The 22,183-nt window shown below is 45.6% G+C and overlaps 1 protein-coding gene across 1 annotated transcript in view; it reads right to left on the reverse strand.

Moving 5' to 3' along the window:
* Positions 1–21,192, reverse strand: part of RYBP (RING1 and YY1 binding protein) — a 44,980-nt gene extending 23,788 nt beyond the window's left edge. The window contains exons 1-2 of the mRNA XM_052778192.1: positions 20,956–21,192; positions 19,853–19,978 (exon numbers count right to left, since the gene is read on the reverse strand). Coding sequence (XP_052634152.1) covers positions 19,853–19,978; positions 20,956–20,987 — 158 coding nt within the window. The 5' untranslated portion in view covers positions 20,988–21,192. The remainder of the gene's footprint in view (positions 1–19,852; positions 19,979–20,955) is intronic.
* Between the last annotated feature and the right edge of the window lie 991 nt (positions 21,193–22,183).

The following is a 22,183-nucleotide window of genomic DNA, read 5'->3' on the forward strand; positions in this document are numbered from 1 at the left end:
TTCTGAAAAGTGGATTTTTAATTTAAACAGATGTTGTTTCTTAAAGGCTACCATTTCAATGACTGACATGTAGTGACATAAAATACCTGATAAGCTTATAAAAAGAACCTTGAATAATCAAGTCTAATGAAGCTGGCCCATTAACGAGCAGCAAAGCATGCCCACGCACAGCGCCCACTGCAAAAACAGGACTCAGGCCTTTCACAATTTATTTCTTCCCTGCTTCAAAAACAAATAAAACCACCACAGCAGCTTCACAGGCACGCTTATCCACCACTTTTAGAAGACAGGTTCCAGCAACAAAATCCTCTTTTGTATTTCTTTTTTTTTATATCAGCAAGAACTTCAGGTCACTTACTCCCCTCTCGTCCATTCACAAGAGAAAAATCATTCTCGTAACAGACTCTTAAGGTTTTTTTCAGAATTTTACAGACCAGCAAAGCAAAGCTCTCCGTGCAGTTAAACTGTTTTAATCCTATACGTACACACCCTCCACACTGTACACAGGTGCACAAACAACTTGCCTGGGCTACAAGTGTTCAGCGATGAGTAAACCTTTTGGATACTGCAATACCTACAACTGCATTTTACAGAAAGCAGCAGCAACAGTAGTACTAGGGTTGTGATGGTCTGCTGGTTTAAGTTCAACAATTTCTACAGGAAGATATAAGCTTAGTCTAAACCAACCTCATGTAGTTAAAAAAAAACAGACCCTCAGACTTGCAAGCCTGCTTTCAGGGCAACCAAGCAAAACTGGACAACTTATTCTAAATGCTTCACACATTACTGCAATCACAGCATCTCTTTCAACCTGGCTAAGATATTTTTACATCAGCTGGACTGATTTTCGTACTTACTAAACTTCCCCCCTTTTCACAATTGTTAGGAGTAGCCCACCCATTACACAGGTCTCAGCAGGTACGGATCATCCCTGATGCCTTGGGACAGAGGCGATGGCAGGAGACTGGTAGGCAAACACTCCTGGAAAAGTAAGGGACAGTGAAAGAGACTGTGAATAACTAACACCTGCCTACCCACTGAAGTACAGTAATTATAGAGAATAACTGAACGACTGCTTTCCTTACTCAGGGAGGTGCAGATAAGATGTGTGGGTCTTCTCATACCTCGGACGTGAGTTTAAAGTGCTCTCAGTTGGCAGCAACACACAGAAAAAAGTCACTGGCTGTGACAATTAACAGCTTTATTTTAAGTCTCTTTTGTTTGAGTGAGTAACTCTTCCACTCAGACATACTACATGAAACAACACTTTCTCAACTAAACAGATATATTCAAGGCACACAGCTAAAACCTGAATGTAAAAACCTGTAAGGCCCCTGACATTGGGAAGCAGCCAGCCCATATTTTAACGTGGTGGAGTCCGAGCCTTGTCCGTCCTGCCTGCACGCACAGAATGTGCAAAGGGGACGAGGGCTTGTGTCCTCCTACAACCCCAGCAATACTCCACTGTATCAACTCCTGCTTTTTTAAAACCAGACTCTCAGGGAAACTCAAAAACAAGACCATGCACCAGCCTGCAAAGGAAAAGGAGAGATGTCTACAACATGAGTTATTTGAGGACATGCACAGACTTGTGAAAAAGGACCTAGAACTTAGTGTAAGCAGTAAATCCTTAAATGAGATGTTGTAAAGTAAGGTATGGATAGATTTCATGTAAAACATAGTTTACTATAAATATTCCAGGAAAAATGTGTTCCAATTTAATAGACCTATGTTGATTTTATCCACAACACAGTCTGTCCATTCAATCACCACTTCTCAGAATCAGATGCATGGTGGGAATCAAATTTCTTTGTGGAAACAGGTGTGAACATTTGTTGGAGCCATGTTCAGTTCTGCCTTGCCTCTGTTATAAACAGAATACAACCATTATTAAAACCTCTCTTCATTAAACCACCTCACTTGTGGGATTTATTTTGTGCCACTTGCTGTCTGAATTTAAAAGAAAAAAAATTACACTTTTTTCTGTAATACACTTTACACAGTGGCTGAAAAGAGACTGCTTGCATAATAAGTATTATGCAATTTCCCCAAATAAATAATACCGGGGGGGGGGGGGGGGGGGGGGCGATTACAAAGTCCCCAAGATTTTCAAGGCTGCAGATTTGGCTTCAAAAGCAAAGAGTCTGTAAAAACCACATGCCATCCAAAATCTTCCTGATAATTATTGACATTGCATCAGCACCCAAAGATCCCATCAGGAACAGTGCTCCATTGTGTATTAACAGAAGACAACCTGGTAAAATACACAATTTACCACCACAGTACCATCTCTTAAAGAAAGTAAAGAGGCTGACACCAGCTATAACAAAGAAACCAAAAAACCCCCCAACACAAGACAGCATTGATGCAGTTACGCTTATAAAGCTGTGATTTGGTTTGGATAGCTTCTAGTCCTAAGACAGTTTTAGTAAATCGGTTTTAAAAAAAAACCAACACCAAACAAACAAAAAACCCCACCCAAAACGCAACTTTATTAGCCCTCTTAGAGCATCTCATCTGGCAAAGGTAACCTAAGAAAAAAGCACACCAAAATACCGTGCAACTGACTGATCATCATGGAGATATTTTAAAAACAAACAGCCCTCGCACTGTAAACAAGCATGTATTTTAAGTCACAAATGGTCCAAGTAACTCATGGAGAGCAAACACAGAAGTCAAAACCGAAGCCCAAGTGGCAGCACAGAGAAAAATAAAAGAGCAAGGGATTTGGCAAGCAGACCCCAGTGCCCACCACTCCCCTACCTTCAAATTTTGACAAGTAACTTTTACAACCCTGAAAAAATGTTGCTTCTCCTTAATTTTTTCTTGCTTTTATGATTTGGCCTTTCCTCTCCCCTGGTGTTTCTCTAATCCCCGCTCAGCCCACAGCACACAGTGCTGGCGGCCACGGTGTGCTCCAGCTCTCAACAACCAACACTGACACCAACCCTGTCTTGGAAGACCAAAGTCCACGTGCACCAAGCCCTGCTCCAGCCACCCCACCAGCCAGGAATCAAAAACCCCCAGCCAGTGCACACCTGCAGCCTTGTATTTGCACTGGAAATAGGCTGAAAGTGAAAAAGTGATTCAGTAAGTAAAAGAAGCCCATATTAGTTTAAATTCATTTTCATTGAACATTGAAGAGGTCCATTGCAAGTTTCAGATCTTGGAGTCCTGGGAAATTTTCATCAGCAACTTCAACTGGGTATCAGGGAGCAGAAAAGAGGGACATCAAGTTTTGCAAAGGCAGCATCCATCCTGCCAGAAACTACAGACAGAAAATTACACTTTCACAACTGAGCTAATCAGCCACATTCCAAACATAAGCTGCATTTATCTCCTCAGAACAGCACACTTTTTTCTTAATTATCAAAGGTCAATGGCATTGAGAATATTGAGTAAACTGACACTCAGGGAAGCAATGTAGATACAAAACTTGAGGGCAGGCAGTCTTACATTTGCTTAGCAGTAATATCACATTTCAATATAAAGTTGCTCTTTTTAGACATAAGACTTACTTTCTAATTAATCACCAATCAATATATTTGATAAGGTACCTTTTTAGAAACAGAAATAACAAGTTCTGTACCAGCATAATTCTCCCTTTTTCATAGAATCATTTAGGTTGGAAAAGACCTTTGAGATAGATCATGGAGTCCAACCGTAAACCTATTGCTGCCAAGTCCACCACTAAACCATGTCCCTAAGTGCCACATCTACATGCCAACTAAGAGAAAAAAATATTTTTAAATGTTGGAGTGTAAGGGTTTAAGACAACTGAAGCATTCAGTCAGCCAAGGGAATAATAATTACATTAATTACATTTTTATATTAATAATTACATTTTTAATCAAACTCACACGGAATTACAGCAACACCTCAGAATTTTGATCACCGTGTCTGTGTGCTTAAGGTATTCACAGAAGTTAATATAAACAACTTGAAGGCATTACACCTCCAGTTCAATACCTACAAGATGGGAGGTCTCGGGCACACAGTCTCATCTGCTGCCTTGCTGAAATACACAGCTTTTCCAGACAAGTTCAAGCTTGTCACAAAACAGAAACTACTTTGGAAATCTCAACAACCATTTCAGCTTCCCTAAAAAACACAAGTGGTAAAGGGCTGACAGAGTTTTACTAGTACTGTATAACAGAAAGGTATTGCATAATTTCCCTGAAATTTCTATTCAAAAAAATCACCAACAAAAATGCATATTATTCTCATGAGCTGAAGAGTTATTTCACACAGCATCCACAATTACACAGTAATTGAAGATTTCTGCCATCACAGAAGCAAAGAATAGCTCCAATAAGCCTACAGTGAGCAGCATTCTTGGTTTGACCAGGTCCTGATGAGAAAGACATCAAAGAAAAAGAAAGGAAGGGGAAAGGCAGAGAAAGGTGCTTCCATACATCTTGTGATGGAACCAACACAACAGCAACAAACCTGCCCTGACCGTAACAGCCCCAGGAAGAAAGACATCCTCCTTTAAATGCACGGTGGTCCTTAGGCGATATAGGGATTGCATGGGGCTGTATTTCTTTCCAGCTTACATTCTACTTCCCTAAGCTTGTTGATGACATTATATAACTATTAATTACACCGCTGTTCAGCATGCTTTTAACTGCAATGATTCAAACTGATTCCAGTAGCTCACTAATCCAAAGTACAATCCTCTTGACAGCAACTGACAGATTCAGAGTATTCAGTTCTAGCTGAAAGGAGGAAAAATCAAAACCCTCATCTGTCCACTGAAAAAACAGCCAATATTCCTGCTGACCAGACTCACAGCTCAGTCAGGGGCTGGGACACGCTGCCGATGGGACTCCAAGCCTTGCATTAATGCGCTAAGCAGCTCTCAGCCCAACGAACAGCAGACGAGGAGCAGCCCAGACCTATAGAGCGGTAACACACAGAATGTAGGTGAAATACAGCAAAGTTAAGAGCGGTGGACCAGGTGAGGCAGCAAGCCACTGGGATCAGCACTCTGAAGCAGTGCTGTCTTGGGAATTTCCCACCCTTCGCAAGCTCCCCGGGGAAGGCAGCAGCACAGCTGGACCCTGCCAGGTGCCCGCTCCGCTACTCCGAAAGGCAATCCCCCAAAGGATGGCTGTGCTCTCCCCCCAAAGCCAAACATCCACCCATTCAAGACCAGCCAGGCAGCTCCAAGAAGCAGCAGGAGTCAAGCTGTACTAACACAGCAAAGGAAGATTTCTTCCCAAAGGCCATCTTGAAATTGTAAGAAAAGCAGGAAATCAGGTTTCTTTAGCATCTTTTTTTTTTATCACAGGCACTGAAAGGTTTCAGTCATCAGCTACCGAACCCAGCAGACCCCCTCCTCGGATATGTGCTCTGCCTTCACCCTTCCCATCCTCTCTGCCAGCATGAATCTTCCTTGCAAGCTCCAACACAATTCTACATGCATTATTTATCCTCTTGCTAAGTCATGCAGCGGGATAATTACTTAACTATTGTAATGATATTTTGCAATGGCTGTACTCTATTATTCTGATTTTCATGGGATTGCTTTTGCTGTGTGTTTTGAGCACAAGAGCATGTTTTCCTGGAGTATAAAAAGCAAAGTTTCTCATTCATTTTAAGCCTAAGAGCTGGATGTCAAAAGTGAATTTTTAGGTGAATATCAATGTATTCTTTATTGAAGCAACGTTGATATATTACTCAGATGTTTGCCATCTCTGTTAATCACCATTGAAAACATGTTTTTTCATAAATCTAATTAAATATAAAAATAGTAATTAACTATTTGTAAGTGTTAATCACAAAGTTTTTTCCTTCCAATAGGATGTTGTTTTCCTTGTAAGACTTTAGTTAGCATAATTAACAAACATTTGAAAGGTGAGAGATCTGCAACGTTTTTATTTACAAATTAAAAGCTTAAGTCAAAACACATTTGCATGTCTTCCTTACCACCACATTAAATTTTACTAAGATAAATGCTCAGCTTAGGACTCAGAGAATTGTTACAGTAAAACACTAAATAAAATCAGTCCTTTCCAAATACTCAACATGATATAAGCTACAGAGCAGAGCAGCCCAATTAAACAATTATTTATGTCTCCCTACCCCCAGGATATTCTTCAGGCTACGCATGATTCAACATGTACTTGTAACAGTTTTGTGAAGCTATGAATAGGATTTCAAAAAACACAATAGTCCCAGTAGTTCAGATCTGGTAAGAAAACTTCTTCTGCCTTGAGCCAGAAATTCTTCCAGGAGGAACCTTACTTTAAAAGCTGCTAACGATAATACTCCAGACTAGAGCAGGGAGGAAAAACAGCAAAACACTGATAATCGACCCGTCTTACCTACTAATAATCCGCTGGCTATATAAGCAGAGGCATAGATACAACTCCATGGAGAAGGAATATAACCTTTTTGATCCAAGTGAGCACATAAGTGTATGAAGACTAGCATACTTGTACACTAACATCAAAACCAAGATTTTTATACAGTTGGCAGTAGAAAGACTAAACTTTAGACAGATGAGACTCATTGAGAACTATAGCCCTGCAAAATTTGGTGAATATGTTGGACTTCCTGGGTATTTTGTTTCTTTCTGCTTAAAAACAAGAAAGTGTTTGTTCACCATCTATGACACTTTAAAAAAAACCAAAACAACCAAATCCAAAGTTTTATCAGTCTCAGCCCCTGTTCCAACTTTAGAGGCTCGAGGATGACCGAGAGCAACGAGTGGTCTGAGTCCTCTGCTTATACAGACACAGACCAAGTTCTTCCCCTGAGTATCATTTAGGGCTTTATACAATACAACCCATTTCTCAATTCTTTTTTATCTATTAAAAACATCTCCCTGCAAAAAAATAGTCTTGGAACAAAGCAAGATCACAGAGGATAACCATGTTAAGTTTCATGTCAACTTATTCCTTTCTTCTCAAGGCATCGGTCTTGGAGGCCTGATCCAGCCCTTGCAGCTGACAAAACTGCTGCACTGACTTCTGCAGCCTCTGGACACGATTCAGAAAAATCAATGCAAAGAGCAAAAGGTCACATTCTCCACATGCGTCAACTACCTGTCAAACCAAGACGGAATTGCAAATGCTAGCACACCCAGAAATAAAGCAACCAATCGCTATTAAGCTAATTTCTTAGCACAGCGTCCATATGCCCACACCCGTGACTAAGTAAACCTGTTCCGTACACTGTATGCCTTCGTGTAAAACAAAAACAACAACAAAAAAGGCCACTCATGCTTCTAACAAGCTTTTAAAAAAACAAGTGTAGTACATAGCTGTACAGTTTCATCGCTTTGAATTCCGAGTGCCAGTGGGAAAGTCAGTCTGGCTTACAACGCAAAAAAAAAAGCATGAGGGGAAAAACTAGAGATGGAAATAAAAACAAACTACTGCTAAGTGTTATCCCTCACTCTCCCTGCACATTAGGAAAAACCCTGAGAACTGGCACAGAACTGTAACAGGTACCTTATTACAGACCATTTTCCATAACTTGCTTGACATGCCTGGCCGTTGGCAGACATAATGCCTCTTCCAAGCACAAGCAGTGAGACTATCCTCACATTTTACATCTTTATAAACGCATACGCTGAACATGAAGGTGTGATCTCCCATGCATTGGCAGGCTAGGTAGGCAGCATACAGGCACGATGTTGCACTGCCCTGTTCGTTGTTGATTTTTGTATCAATTGGTTAATTTGTAATTGGAAAAAAAGTCATCCTCTTCATACAGACAGGGAAGCTTTTGTTTATCATAAAGTTTCACTATTGCCTCTTTGAACGCTGGTTGAATAATAGTGACTCTCAGCACAGCAGCATAAATTCCCAGCACACACTTGTACGTTCCCAGCCAATGCAACATAGAAGCCTTAACAAACCCTTCACAGGTCTAAACTTCTGAATGCACATGCATGGTTCCCAGCTTGTAGAGGTGCTACAAAATGGTCACTGTCAGTAAGTCATTTAATTAACCTCAAAATTTCACAGTTTGAGCTCTGGTATTACAGACTGTCCCTGTGGATAGCCCCATGGTCCCATGGACACTTATAATGCACATCTCAGATGCATTAGATCTTCTTGACCTCAGAAGTTAAGCAACTTACAACTAACTTGAGTCACATCCGGTAATAAGTACTTCTAATTAATGACTCTTAATTGCTGCCAGAGTACTGTATTCCCACACCCATGATTAAGCATGGTCCTTACTCTGCTAACCCACATGTAAAACTGTGCAACTCTTCACAATCCCATGCCTTTAGTACCCACACAGCACACAGCTGTGCCATTCCTCTGGTGCTTTAGGAGCGAAGACATCACTGTACATGACAGTGAAACAAAGCGTACAAAGCCTACCCACCAGGCCGTTCCAGCAGTTGTATCATCATTTGCTTTCTTGCTGCCCTTGCTCTTATTTTTAAACAATTATCTATACAGTTCAGAGAAAGGAAGATAAACATTGTTTTTTAAGTCTGACTTCATGTGCAGTTTTTAAGAAGACATTTCAGAACTTTGAAGTGTTTTCCAAAAATTAACTTAACCTCCTATAAGCCATATGTGGTAGGGACTTTGCCCTGGGTGCCACCTCCCCCTCGCAGCGCTGGCAGGTACACAGAAACACCCACCAGCCATCCAGAATAAGGCTTTTCTGCCAACATTCACAGTTTCATTGCGTGTCACGTGGGAATTAACTATCTCTGGACACCAAGATACTGCTTATACAAGGTTTGCAGCCCTGTATGCCGTAAACAGAGCGCTCCTGCCCACCCCAGGGCAAACCCACGCTCGTTCCCGATGGGACCACCACTACACCACCTCCGCAGAGACAAAAAAGCCCAGAAAGGAGCAAAGCAGCCGTAGAGGAACAGCCACTTGCACGTTAACTCACCCTCCCCAGTCAAAGCTGGATGATGCCCACCAGCTGGAGCACACCAAGCTACCTTTGAGCTGACTTATTACTGTCACTGCACAACAGCATGGCACCCAGCCGTCCCTCGGACGAGCCACCCGCCGTCACTACCGTGTGCTTTGCCCTTTGCTTTGACGGAAACCCGATGCCGTGAGACACTATTAGAGTAACCCACCAGCTTCGCTTTCAACGTTTCTCCTCCAATTAAGACATACCGTCCTTCAAATCCCACGCTGGCATCAGGCAGCTGCCAATCTTTCCTACACAAGTCAAGCTACTTGTGTGTAAAACCAACAAAATGTACATAATTCCCCCAAAATAATTCACCATTTTTACAACAAGCAATTTTAGGCAATATAGGTTTACAAATTGCTAATACCACGCTGAATTGGAAACACTTCCTAGAGCTTATTAAGTATTTTTGTTAAATTGATCCACACCCATGACTGTTACAGGTAACAAATGAAAACAGTTTTCTTTCTCCATAAGGCACCTGTAATAACTGAGCAATAGTAGCAAACAGGCACCAACCAGAGCTTCCTCACCCTATTAGCATTACAGAGAAAAGCCTCCCTTTCTGCTGCTAATGATGTGCTCTACCCTGTATCCCCAGGAGACAAATGACTGCACTGGCTGATTGACTCCATCACAGGGCCATCGTCCATCAATGTATTGCCTCTCTTATTGAAATCTCATCTCGGGGAAGAGAAAGTGCTCAGTACCACTTCCGAAAAAACAGTGAAAGCACTTTCAGAATAAGAGCTCCAAGACATATAATTAGAGCCAAATGTTTCAGCAGAAACACACACTTCCAACAACCTGAACATATATGCATGCTTTGTCAAACCAGGACAAGTAAGATTTATGTCCTTCTGCTAACCTAGATGATTTTTTTTTTAAACAAAGGAATGAAACACCTACCATAGACATAAATCTCTTGATCAAATTAAAACAGACAATCCACGGACAGTGGATACAATCATACAGATTTAAAAATGGCAACCTGAGGATATTTAGCTAGCTGATTTGCTAAAGGGTGAATTCCAGCCTCTTTTACACAGGCTCAAATCACACAAACATCATACTACCCCACTGACACCTACGGATAGAAGTGAAAGAAAATACAAATCCTTCCATGTATTTATTTAGTACACAGATAATAAAAAATTTAAAAGGGAGCAATGCTATTCAATTAAGAACTACCCCTGTAATTTAAAAAAGGCTGTACATTTGGGACCGGGGCGCAGGGGGTAACCCACGCTCACTCATCAGGCAGCATTCTAATTAACTTTACAACATCACTGAAGTCAACAAATCCTAGTACTTCTACATCCTCTGTCCACCTCCCCAATCCGACCATGATAAGTTCCAGACGAATTACCTGGACATAGTTCCACATGCACAAAAATAATTTAGTTCAGGAAAAATATTTCAGATTATGATCAGTCTCATGTCTGTCTACTCAACAATATAAATCTGAAGAAGGCAGCTTTATCTCAGGCAAAATATTTTGTCTCACTTAGCACCTCTGCATGTTACGAGCAACGCATCCCAAAGAACAATCTGCTTGAGAAAACACGTCTAAACATTTATTCCTTGTTTAGCCCTAAACAGAATCCAAAACTGACTTGTTTTGCTTCCATTTAAAGACAACCAACCTGGTAAGATCCTCAAACTAAAGTTTCTAGAACTCCTGAACATAGTATCCTAGAATGGTTTGGGTTGGAAGGGACCTTAAAGGTCATCGAGCTCCAACCCCCCTGCCATGGGCAGGGACACCTTCCACTGGACCAGGTTGCTCAAAGCCCCATCCAACCTGGCCTTGAACACTTCCAAGGATGGGGCAACCACAGCCTCTCTGGGCAACCTGTTCCGGTGCCTCACCACCCTCACAGTGGAGAACTTCTGCCTTACATCTAATCTAAATCTACCCTCTTTCAGTTTAAAGCCATTACCCCTTGTCCTATCACTACCTGCCCTTGCAAAAACTCCCTCTCCAGCTTTCTTGCAAGGTCCCCTTTAGGTGCTGGTAGGCTGCTCTAAGGTCTCCCCGGAGCCTTCTCTTCTCCAGGCTGAACAACCCCAACTCTCTCAGCCTGTCCTCATAGGAGAGGTGCTCCAGCCCTCTGATCATCTTCGTGGCCCTCCCCTGGACTCGCTCCAACAGGTCCATGTCCTCCTAATGTTGGGGGACCCAGATCTGGATGCAGTACTGCAGGCGGGGTCTCACCAGAGCGGAGTAGAGGGGGAGAATCACCTCCCTCGACCTGCTGTCACGCTTCTTTTGATGCAGCCCAGGATGCGGTTGGCTTTCTGGGCTGCAAGTGCACATCGCTGGGTCATGCTGAGCTTCTTGTCAATCAACACCCCCAAGTCCTTCTCCTCAGGGCTGCTCTCAATCCATTCTCCGCCCAGCCTGTATTTGTGCTGGGGATTGCCCTGACCCATGTGCAGGACCTTGCACTTGGCCTTGTTGAACTTCACGAGGTTTGCACGGGCCCACCTCTCCAGCCTGTCAAATTCCCTCTGGATGGCATCCCTTCCCTCCAGCCTGTCGACCGCACCGCACAGCTCAGCATCAGTGGCAAACTTGCTGAGGGTGCACTCAATCCCACTGTCCATGTCGCCACATCCGTATTCCTACGTAAATTGTAAATATAGTTTCTGGAAGTCTGCACCTCCATATAGCAACTGACATAAAGCATACACTGTGCTTACTTAAATATGGAGCATTTCAGCTCTCAGGAAATTGCCATAAAATGTATGGTTCAAAATGTTTATCAGTTAGAAGGTTAAAATCAATTTGACTATTACAAGCCTTCTGCTTCTGCAGTAAAGAACATAATTACAAATTTAGTACTTTGATCCTTGTAGTATAGGGCGTTATTCCACAATCCCAGGCCAGTGTCTCAAGTAAGACCACATACGGTTCAAAATCAGGCCTCCTGGTTTCACAATCCGTACTTTAGATCCCTATAACCCCTTTTTCTCATGCATTTCCAGTATTACTTAACAGAAAATTGGCTGTGGGTGTACTTTTAACTTTCAGAAAGATAGGCAGCACTTCAATAACAAAATACTATCAAAACAATGCCCAGTTTTAGCCAGTTCGTTTTGTTTTTTCTGGGAAGGAGTTGACGTTCACCTGACTCTGAAGATACCAAGTTAGTGAACAGCCAAACAAAACCCACCAAGCCAGCAAGAAGAAGTGATGCTTTTCCCTCTCATTTATATTTGAGCCAGTCAGAATTACAATCTTTCACATGTTTAGCAGGCAGTGAATTTGTTGATGTACCAATTAGCACTCTGCTACAAAGAACATGCTCCTAATTAATAGCTGGCTTATGGGAAGAGCAATGTTAAGGATTTGGTCGTACCTCCAGATGTACCAAAGAAGTGTGAAAGGAGTTCTGGTTGATGTAAAGAAAATCTGTCTGCACAAAGAGACAATCAATGTATTTAGCATGTCAGCTGTAAAAGGAACTTACACAAATGTAATGGAGGCATTTCCACATTATTTCTGTCGTATTGTGTAATCCTGGACATCTGCTTAGGGTAGCATGTATGAGTTACTCAGTATTCACAGTCTGCTTTTTTTGCTGTGCCCTTAATAAATACGAAATGGCAATAACGATAATTTGCCCTTACCTGTCTGAAACAAGCACACTTTCAATAAATACTCACAAACCCACCTGTAAGACCCCTTCCCTCTGGAAATGCCCAGGTTTCTCCTTCTACCTTGTGAAGAAGGCGGCCAGTCCAAAGAGAGACATAAAGTACAGCTGCAACACACAGCCGCAGAGAGAGTCTGTATGAATCTTATTTCAGGTCAGAGCTATGCATTACGAAACTCCAGTGCACCTTGCAAGTGACCTACATTGCGGGACTGGAACCCACTAACCTACAGAACCACCCGAAATCCCACAAAATAGGTCAGTGGGTTTCCTCATAAGAAGAATTACGCAGACAAGGAGAGTTGCACATAATAGAGAACAAGCAGAGCACATCCTTTGCCTAACACAGGAGCACTCTGCAAACTGTATCTCTCGCCCTGCTGCCATATTCCTGCACACCAACAGGACTCCCCAGAAGTGCCGTGAACTTCTGTGTTTCTCACTGAGGGACCCTGGAAGGACCTGTCTGCTCATTCAAGCCTGATGGAGCAGGAAGAAAAGGAGCAGCACCACAGCAAAGAACAGTGAGCCTACCAACAGCAAAGCCATTTAATTCACTTTGCTAATGCAAAGTGGGTCTTGCAGCAGCCAGACTACAAGTGACACCTGATTCATCAGCAGCAGTGAACCAGCCTGGAGCTACGGCAGGCATGTCGGCAGGGGTGTCAAAGCTACAGCACAAAACCTGGATGTCGCCAGCCAAAACAATCCACCTAGCCCACAGCACATTTCTTGACTCTTTTCATCCCTCATGGGTCTTGGGTCTCGCATTTTTTTGCAGGGACCTAACAGTTCAGCCAAAAAAGAGCCCCGCAGTGCTACAAGCTGCTGGGGAACACCAACATGCAGCCCAGGACAGTCAGCCAAGATCCCGCAGGAGCCGAGGGTGGCCGCAGAGAACCATGCTTCGCATCCAACGCTTCCCTCCTCTCAACTATTACTCCAGGCAACACTGCACACTTTCCTACTTCCAGTTCATGCAAGGTTCCACTTACAAGATGAACACACATCAGTGTGCAATTACACACACCAATCATGCAAATGCAGCAGTCCCTCCACAGCCAGCTGATGGGAACATGAAACAATCAGGGCAATTAAGAAAGGCACGCAGAGAAAGTTGCTCCACATTCCTCTGCCTACCAGTTCCCCACGAGGACCTGCTGAGAGCAAGGGGTCAGTATCCCAGTGGATGCAACGTCTGTTTACAGCAATAAAAGAAAGTTGCATGCCCTCTCCTCCTACACACACATAAATACTTGGACTTAAGATTCCTGTCTCCCAAAAAAGCAGTCTATGGAGGAAGGGAAAAATGAATAATGTCCACGCTGCATATTATCAGTGATAGATTGACACGCTTAGTGTCACAGTTCATCTATTAGATCTTTATACAGTCTCCAAAAGAAATCAGAGATGAATATTAAACCCTACCACCCACAATTATTTAACCCAAATGGGTAATCTACATAAAAATTGTAACACCTTATCCACACTAAAGATTTTACTACTTATTTTAACAATATTATTTATCAACTTATTTTTTCCTGAATAAAAAAGCACCACAACAGGTATAGCTATTATTCCATAATAGGACCTACAGAAACAAGAAGTGCTAGAAGCCAAGTGAGTCACAGCAGCCACCACACTACCCACTGTGTTTGTCACCTACAGCATTTCAGGCACCCAAATTTGACAACTATAGCAAAGGGGTATTGTCTTGGTGCTGCACATCAATACTGAGGATCCTCCCTGTTGAGAATGATTTCCCAGAGGTGCTGAGACCTAAGAGAAATCCTGGGGTGATGGCAATGAGATAATTAATGCCAGAGCCAAACACCAGTAAAGAGCAAATCAGGACACAACTCTTACTTCTTTCAAACAGACAAAGTACAAGACAGATCTTATGCCAGGGTTATGCTTGCACCAGGATGACAGATAATAGCTGATCTGAAGCTGAACAGCCTCATCTGCTCGGATGAAGTCTCACAGACTAACTCTATGCTAGCTAAAAAGAAGTGTAGCATGAATCCATACCAGTAGTCAGTTTATAATGGATCAATACTCCAAGCCACGTGGCTGAGACACCTGGGGTCTGCAACACAAGTGATGAAGTCAAACTTAGTGTAGTGTCAAACCACAGCCCCAGAATTTGGGGCTTGCTGTGAACCATCAGCACTGCCTGCTTGAAAAATGCTAGGTTCACAAAAGGCTCCTCCTGTCCTTAGCTCCTATGCCCTGGTGGGTTTTCCAGACCTAGCAAAAGTGCTCATCTACAAATTCAGAAAGTAACAGCTAATTACTTTTAGACAGTGCTGGTAAACGAGGTCTGAGACAAGAGAGGTCTCAAGAAGTCCTTGCACGTGGGCAAACATTTTGCAAATAGGATTCGGGCATTCCAGCACTTAAAACTACCTAGGCAGAATTACACTGTTCCCATCCATTACCAACAAAGCAGTCCCTGAGGGGGCACGTCCTCGGGATCTGGATGGCCCCATGGAGCACTGGCACAACTCCAGGCTGGTACAGATCACGCTTCGCTCCACGTGATCCAACTGCCATTTAAATTCAGCGATCAATGGGAAAAATAGGGATGATTTAACCATAGATCTAAATGGCCAATTAGTAAAACAAATATTCCAGAGTAAAGGCACCAACATCTCTTCCACAACAGCTTTTTCCGGACTAGTCACATACTCAATTTTTATAGACAATAACCCACTTAAAGGCCAGCTATGATGCTAAATAAAACCCACCTTAATGCAGTTGAAGCTATTTAACTTGAAAGAACTGAATGAAACCACTTTGCTTCCAACCCACACCACAGCTACACACCAGAGCAAGCATTTTTATAACAGTCCTGCAAATAAATACATGGCAAATAAGCAGGGCATATATTAGTTGTATGGAGGTCAGGATCACGAGCCTGATTCCTCATTCCAGGAATAGCAGGACTATCTGGTGTCTATTCTGGTCAGCTCAGCTTGGATGCAGAACAAGAGAATGCTTTTCAATGGCGACATGGACAGTAGTTTATGTCCTTCAAGGTGCTAGCTTAGATCCTGCAAACATGCAAAGGAATTTCCTGGAGAACTGAAGGGGAACAAACGGCAGTATCTATCCGAGACACCTGTTCCACACAAGAAAAAATTCATTTTAAAATTATGATGAATAGTTTCAGCTTGGGCCTCCCCTCAAAAATAAGGATGGCAGAAGAGTGAAGCACTAGGGACATACACTCCTTGAGCGCTCCACAATGAAAGTACGTTCAAATCACTCGATGCAAACTCCAAAACCTGCACTTTAGGCGTACAGGTATTAGCAACAGATACAACAGAAATGCTTACTAAGTGCATGCCTTGCAGAGGACGTACACACTACAACTTGTTAATTTTGTACTAAAACATCCCATTGTTTTGTTAATCTGCATGTCAGACATCCAGCTGTTGCTCTGGCATCTTCCACTGACTTTTTTTAGTGCATTTCTCTCTAATCAAGGCATATTCATGACAGAGGATGTGAAGTTCGGACAAGGAAAGCACTTCTCCTTAAGTTAGAGAAAAATTAACATCAGGAAAGCTCCATCGCATCGCACCACTTGCCTATTTATCCAAAAGAAAAGCTTCAGGAAACAGTAACTACCTCTGTGAAATCAGAGGGAGCACAACATTGTCTGAAAGCAATCCCGTGTAGAAACACTCTGCACAGCCATGCCTGAGAGAAGAGAGGAATCTACAAGAAGAGGTGTACAGGAACACAACATACAGAAACCATCAGAGAACCAAAGGGGAAGAGGAGCAAGAATACCATCAAGAAAAACAAATGGAAGCAGGAAGCCATCATCTACCCTCAAATAGGAACACAGAGCTCCCCGTAACGGGAAATACCGAGGCCAAATTCTGCCCTTGCGTTCCTAGGAAATCCAAAGTAAACCTTCCTTCTGCATTTGAAGGAGTGATGGATATTGGAAGGGAAGACGCATCCGTGGAGCAACTTCCCAGCAGAAGTTTTAATTCAAGCCTTCTCTTGTGTGCAGGAGCTGGTGGACTACACCAGAGCAAACCACCAGAAGAGCCGCAGAACGCAAGTGGAACTGGTGGCCAGCACCAGTTCCCTGTGCCATTACATCAATACAAAAACCTCCAGGAAAGAAAAAAAAAAAAAAAAAAAGAAGTATCATACACCCCAGCAAACACATTACCCTTGCTCACTCCCAAGCTAGCCAGTTAAATCATGGTCTCGCCCAACTGAATGTTGTGTTGAACATCGCTTATCTTTGCCATGATCCTCACAGAAGGAAAACCATAGAAAAACTCAACATACTTGCCTAAATAGAGCGTCATAAAGTCTAACCATAAAATAGCAAGAATAAAGTTGTGGAAAGGTAGTTAGTGACATACAGTAACAAATCCAGTATTCAAGCAAGTACTACAGGTTTAATGTAATCTTTGCACGACAACTCCCAATTCTCTTGAGATGCATTTGACCTCATTTTTATTTAAAAGTGCAACTGAAATATTTATAAACAGCCCCTTGAAAAAGTATTCAGGTGCAATTTAACTGTTTAGCATCTACAGCAATTTTGACTTGGCAGGTCAACTCTAAAACTCACTGCGTTTGAAACTCCTTTTATGAGATCCTAGGGAAAGGGGGATAGTTGGATCTGAGAAAGTAAAACTTCTAACTGCTGCCAGCCACCCCTCCCACACACCAACAGATTATATCGAGTCTGAAAAAATATACACACAGTGAGAATTAGCCAACGTCCTAACTAGCTCTCAAATAAGAGATCTATCAGCCAAAGTAAATTCTACAGCAAAAAACTGGCTTCACAGTGGAGGGGGAGGGGAAGTAGGTCATGCCAGATCTTAATAAAAAAACGGGGCATACTGTAATTGCACGCGATAATTTGATGAAAATCAGTTGCCTCACGATGTCTGTGATGTCTGTCTTTCACTACTTTGTTGAGTTTTTTAAAAAGTGAGTTTGACAAATTTCCGATAAGTGTTACTGAAGTAAGCCTTAATGAAGCATGGCAGTTTTAAATGTGGAAAAGTGTCATCAACTTGTCAAATTGCAACTGAAAAGTCAAGCTCACCAGACACCTTATATTTCAAGTAATAAATTATCAATCATAACTCGTTAAGTGTCTTTACATCAGTCATTTATTTAAAAAATTCTGAAGAATTTCCCCGGCATAGACTCATACGTCACATACTGTAACACTCAAAGCAATACCACAACAAAGAACTCTGACCTCCCAGGTCTTCTCAACATACAGCGCTCTCTCACAACACTCAATCACTCCTGCTTTCGGTTATATGTATTCATAAATTATGTAAATATGCAAGAAGACATGATGGTCCATTGAATATTTTAAATACTTTCTCAAATTCCACAAACAAAAGCAATTTAAAAAGCAGAAAAAAATGAATAGAAAGCTGATGAATTAAATGAATTAAAATTAGAAGCCATTCATAAGGGTCCATTAAAAGCTAAACAGAAGTACAATGTTCTAGACCCGAGAATCACATCTGCAAGTAAGGCTACAGCTCTTAACCTGAAATCAGCAACTGCTATCCCTCTTAATGGCCCTTTAAAAGACAAAACATCCTACTACCTCAACAAACAGTTTGAAAATTATCGTGTATATATATTAAAAAAAAAAAAAAAAAAAAGCCATGCAAGAGAAAGCTGCTGCTCTCAAAACGAACATCAGCATGGTGGCCAAATGAAAACGATCGAGTCTGATACAAGATACAACCCATATGGGCTCCTACATCTTATTAAGGCTTTCCTCCTACAAACACCCATGCACATGCCTGACGTGACACTGCGAGAACTTGCGGTGACTGCAAGGCTACGCGGTATAGTAGCACAGTTAAAGACCAGGCGACTGCAGGATCAATGTGTTTGACCTGAGCCAACGGGAAAGCCAAGGAAACAGAAACCCACAGAAATCAAGCATGCTGCGAAGGTTTAGTTGCATGACAAAATGAGACTGAACAAAAGGAGTGAAGAATCAGCTCTAGGTGCATACAGCACACTACTGTCCCAAAAGCTCGACCTTATTCAATGCTATAACTACACTATTTAAAATTGTTTTAAGTTCAACACCTCTGTATATTTTGTAAAAAGCGTAGAGATACTTGTAACCGACATGCATCATAAAACACACAGTGAAGCACTACAGCACTCTGTTGCTGTAACTCGGAGAGTTTGAATAGCCCAAAAGCATGCTCCCATTAAAAATGTAGGCACTTCATATTGTCTAAAGCACTGTGCGAACAATAACCGACCAAACACGCTTTCACCTCCTTTGTCAATCAAGTCAAGACAGCCAAGTCATGCAAACAGCCTGCTGATGAGAGCATCTCAATACACTGCTTCACTCAAAGGAGGAAAATGATGCCTTTCACAACGGAAACCTTACGGACTACTTCTTTGGCAGGGCAAAGCAACGGGAACTCAAATTTGGAAGGTACAGTATGAACAAAATCAGAAATCAACGTGGTAGAACAAATCAGAAAAAGAAAGAAAAAGCAGAGCGCCACATGTCTGGTTTAGCGCCAGCTGATATTTCCAGGACAAACTTTCTGAACCCATTAACAGGGAGAGTGCAAGTTGGGGGGGGGGGGGTGTCTGAGATTAAATTAACTACTGTATGTCAGCTTCACCATCTCATAAAGACTTCCACAGTTACCCAGCGCAAGGCAATCAGAGAGACCTGACAGCTAAAGCTTTCAGAAATCCGCACCATTCCCACACTGAGCACAAAGCCGATTCCTTTCAGATGACAACAGACACCGAGAGATCAACATCTGGGGAAGGGGGTTGTTGTTCCCGTGGCATCTTTAGTTTCAGCCGTTTCCTTTCTCGCTCCCTAATCCTCAATCATTTCTACTCTTGTAGAAAACACAGGTAAATCTCCACCCAAACCACAGAAAACCATCTGCCTCAAACCACAGTCAGAACGTTTCTGGCTGGCTGCGGATCTCCAAGAGGTCCCATACATCAGTGACAAAAAAGCACAGAACAACAAAAAGATTCAGGTCGCTGCCACATCCACGAAACACGTCTTCCAGCTCCAATTAAACGCTTGAAAGAGAATTTTTAAAATCCACAAGCTTTTGAACAGGGACAGAAGGGACTGCATCGGGTGGAAGGGGGGATGCAACCAGCCGATGATATCCAGGCAACAGCGGGGAAAAAAAAAAAAAAAAAAAATCAACAAGTCGGCGCAGCCCAGCGCGGGGCGAAAGCCGCGTCGCAAGGTGCGGACGTACCTTGTGGAGGTGCCTTTCCTGACATCGCAGATGCTGCATTTGAAGGCTTCGGCGCTGTTCCTGAAGGTGCACACGCTACAATCCCAAAAGCCTTCGTCGGCTGCAGGTTTGGCTTGCCTTTTCGGCCTTGAGGAGGGGGAGGGAGAGGGGAAGCGTGTGTGTGTGTGTACGTGTGTGTTTGGGGAGGAGGAGAGGAGGCGGTGGGAGGAGGAGGAGGAGGGAGAGGAGGAGAAAAAGAAAACACACACATGAGAAACCATGTTACAGAGCCCCGAAACCCAGCGCCTGCTCTCCCCGCCGCTCTCCCCCCGCGCCCGGGAACAGCCGACAAACACCTACCGGGGCCGGCGCCCGGAGAGGTGCGGGGAGGCGCCGCGCTCCGCCCCCGGCCCCGGCCCCGCGCCGCGGGAGGGCCCAGCCGGGCCGGGCCGGGCCGAACCCAGCCGGGCCGGGCCGGCCGCGTCCCCCGGCGCCCCCCGCACCGCGTCGGGGGCCGCCTCCCTCCCTCGGAGGGAGGGTGGGTGGGAGAGTTTGAAGGCTGGGAGGCGCGTTCCCTCCTCCTCCACCTTGTTAAACCTCCCTTTGTCTGGGAGCAGCCAGTGCGCGGAGCGGGAGTGCGAGCGAGCGGAGCCGCCATGGCTGCTCTCACACCAGACCAGCCCTGGCACCGGCAGCAGGCAGGGAGACACCGGCACTCCTCCTCCTCCTGCTGCTGCTGCTGCCCTTCCACGCTCCCTCCATCTTAGGAGCCTGCCTCCCCCCCCCCCCCGCCTCCTCCTCCTCCTCCTCCTCCTCCTCCTCCCCACCCGCAGCCCCCCGCCCCGGCCCCCCGCGTACCTGGCGGGGCGGCGCGGGCACGCCGCCCCCCTCCCCGCTCTCTCCCCTCCATCTTGGGAGCCCCTCACCGCCGCCCCCCCCCCCACTTCCCCCGCGGCGGAGCACACGCACGCAACTACCAGCCAGGGGCCTACCCACCGCCATCCCCTCCCGCCGCGCTCAGCGCCGAGCCGGGCCCGCCGCCGGTGGCGGGGCAGGGGCGGCCCCCCCCCCTCCCGCCGCTCTTCCCTCCATCTTAGGTGCCTCTCCCCCGCGCCCCCGCTCACCTGGTCGGGCTCTTCTTGTCGCCCATGACCATGGATCGGGGCCGCCCCTGCCCTGCGCACAAAGAAAGAGGCGAGGGGGAGGGGAGGGGGACGGGGCTGCCTCCGTCCAGCAGGCTCCGGCTGCTCCTCCTCACCCCCGCGCCACCGCCGCTGCTCCTGCCGCTGCCAGGCTCCGCTCCAGACTAGCAGCGCAGCGCAGCCCGGCGCCCTCCCTCCTCCTCCTCCTCCTTCTTTCCTCCTCCTCCTCCTCCTCCCTCCTCTCCCTCCCCGCGCCGCGCCGCTCCGGCGGGCGGAGCTCGCCGCCGCGCCGCGGCCAATGGGGGCGGCCCCGCCGCCAGCGCCGGCGGGGAGGAGAACGGGGAGGAGAACGGGGAGCGCCCCCCGCGCCGCCTCCCCGGCGGGTCCCACCCGTCCCCGGCCGGGAGCCCCCCCTTCGGGCCGCCTCCCTCCCTCCCTCTTTCCCCTCAGCGCCGCGGGCGCAGCCCCCCCGCACCGGGGGGGCTGGCTCCTCTCAGCCGGCGGTGACGGGTGGCCCCTTTCCTTTCCCGTCCCTTCCCCCTCGGAGGGCTCCGTCGCCTGCTCGTCCCCGGGGCGGGGGGAAGCGGGGTTGAGGCCCCCGGGGCCTGCTGCGGGCGGCGGCCCCTGAGGGGAGAGCGTGGCCGTGCGGCCCCGTCCCGACCGCGGGGCGGGAGCGGGGCTCCGGGCGGCAGGTACCGGCGGTTGGCGGCGGGGGACAGGGGATGCGTAGGCCTAGTCCGTGAGGGGAAGGGCGGCCGAAGCGTGCCTCGCCCCGCCGGGCGGCTGCACTGGAAGTTACCCGGTAGGGCTGGGCAGGCGGGAGCAGGCTCCTGCGGCGTGCCCGTTGCTCGGGCACGGGCTCCCTGAGCCCTCACGAGCACCCCAGCTGCCGCCTGTACGAATTTCTTTCCCGCTTTGGGTCAGGTCACTAGCCCGTACAGAGCCGAAGGTGTTTCGACAGCGTTGCCCTCGTCTTCCGCAAACGTTCCCATCGATCCCTCGATGATCTATCGACTCTGCCGAAAGCACGAGCCGTGGTTCTGCAAAACTCCCGAGGTGGCAAGAAGCAGCGTTTCCCAAAAAGCTTCAGTCCTGCCCAGAGTTTCCCCCCCTGCCCCTTCGGGCCTGCGGAAGGGCTGGCGTGGCGGGCTGGACGGTGACGTGCCGAGGACAAGCCCTTGCCGTCTTTGCTGGGCCGCTTCTCAGGCGG

The sequence above is a fragment of the Harpia harpyja genome, chromosome Z, assembly GCF_026419915.1.
Source record: "Harpia harpyja isolate bHarHar1 chromosome Z, bHarHar1 primary haplotype, whole genome shotgun sequence".
Lineage (NCBI taxonomy): Eukaryota > Metazoa > Chordata > Aves > Accipitriformes > Accipitridae > Harpia > Harpia harpyja.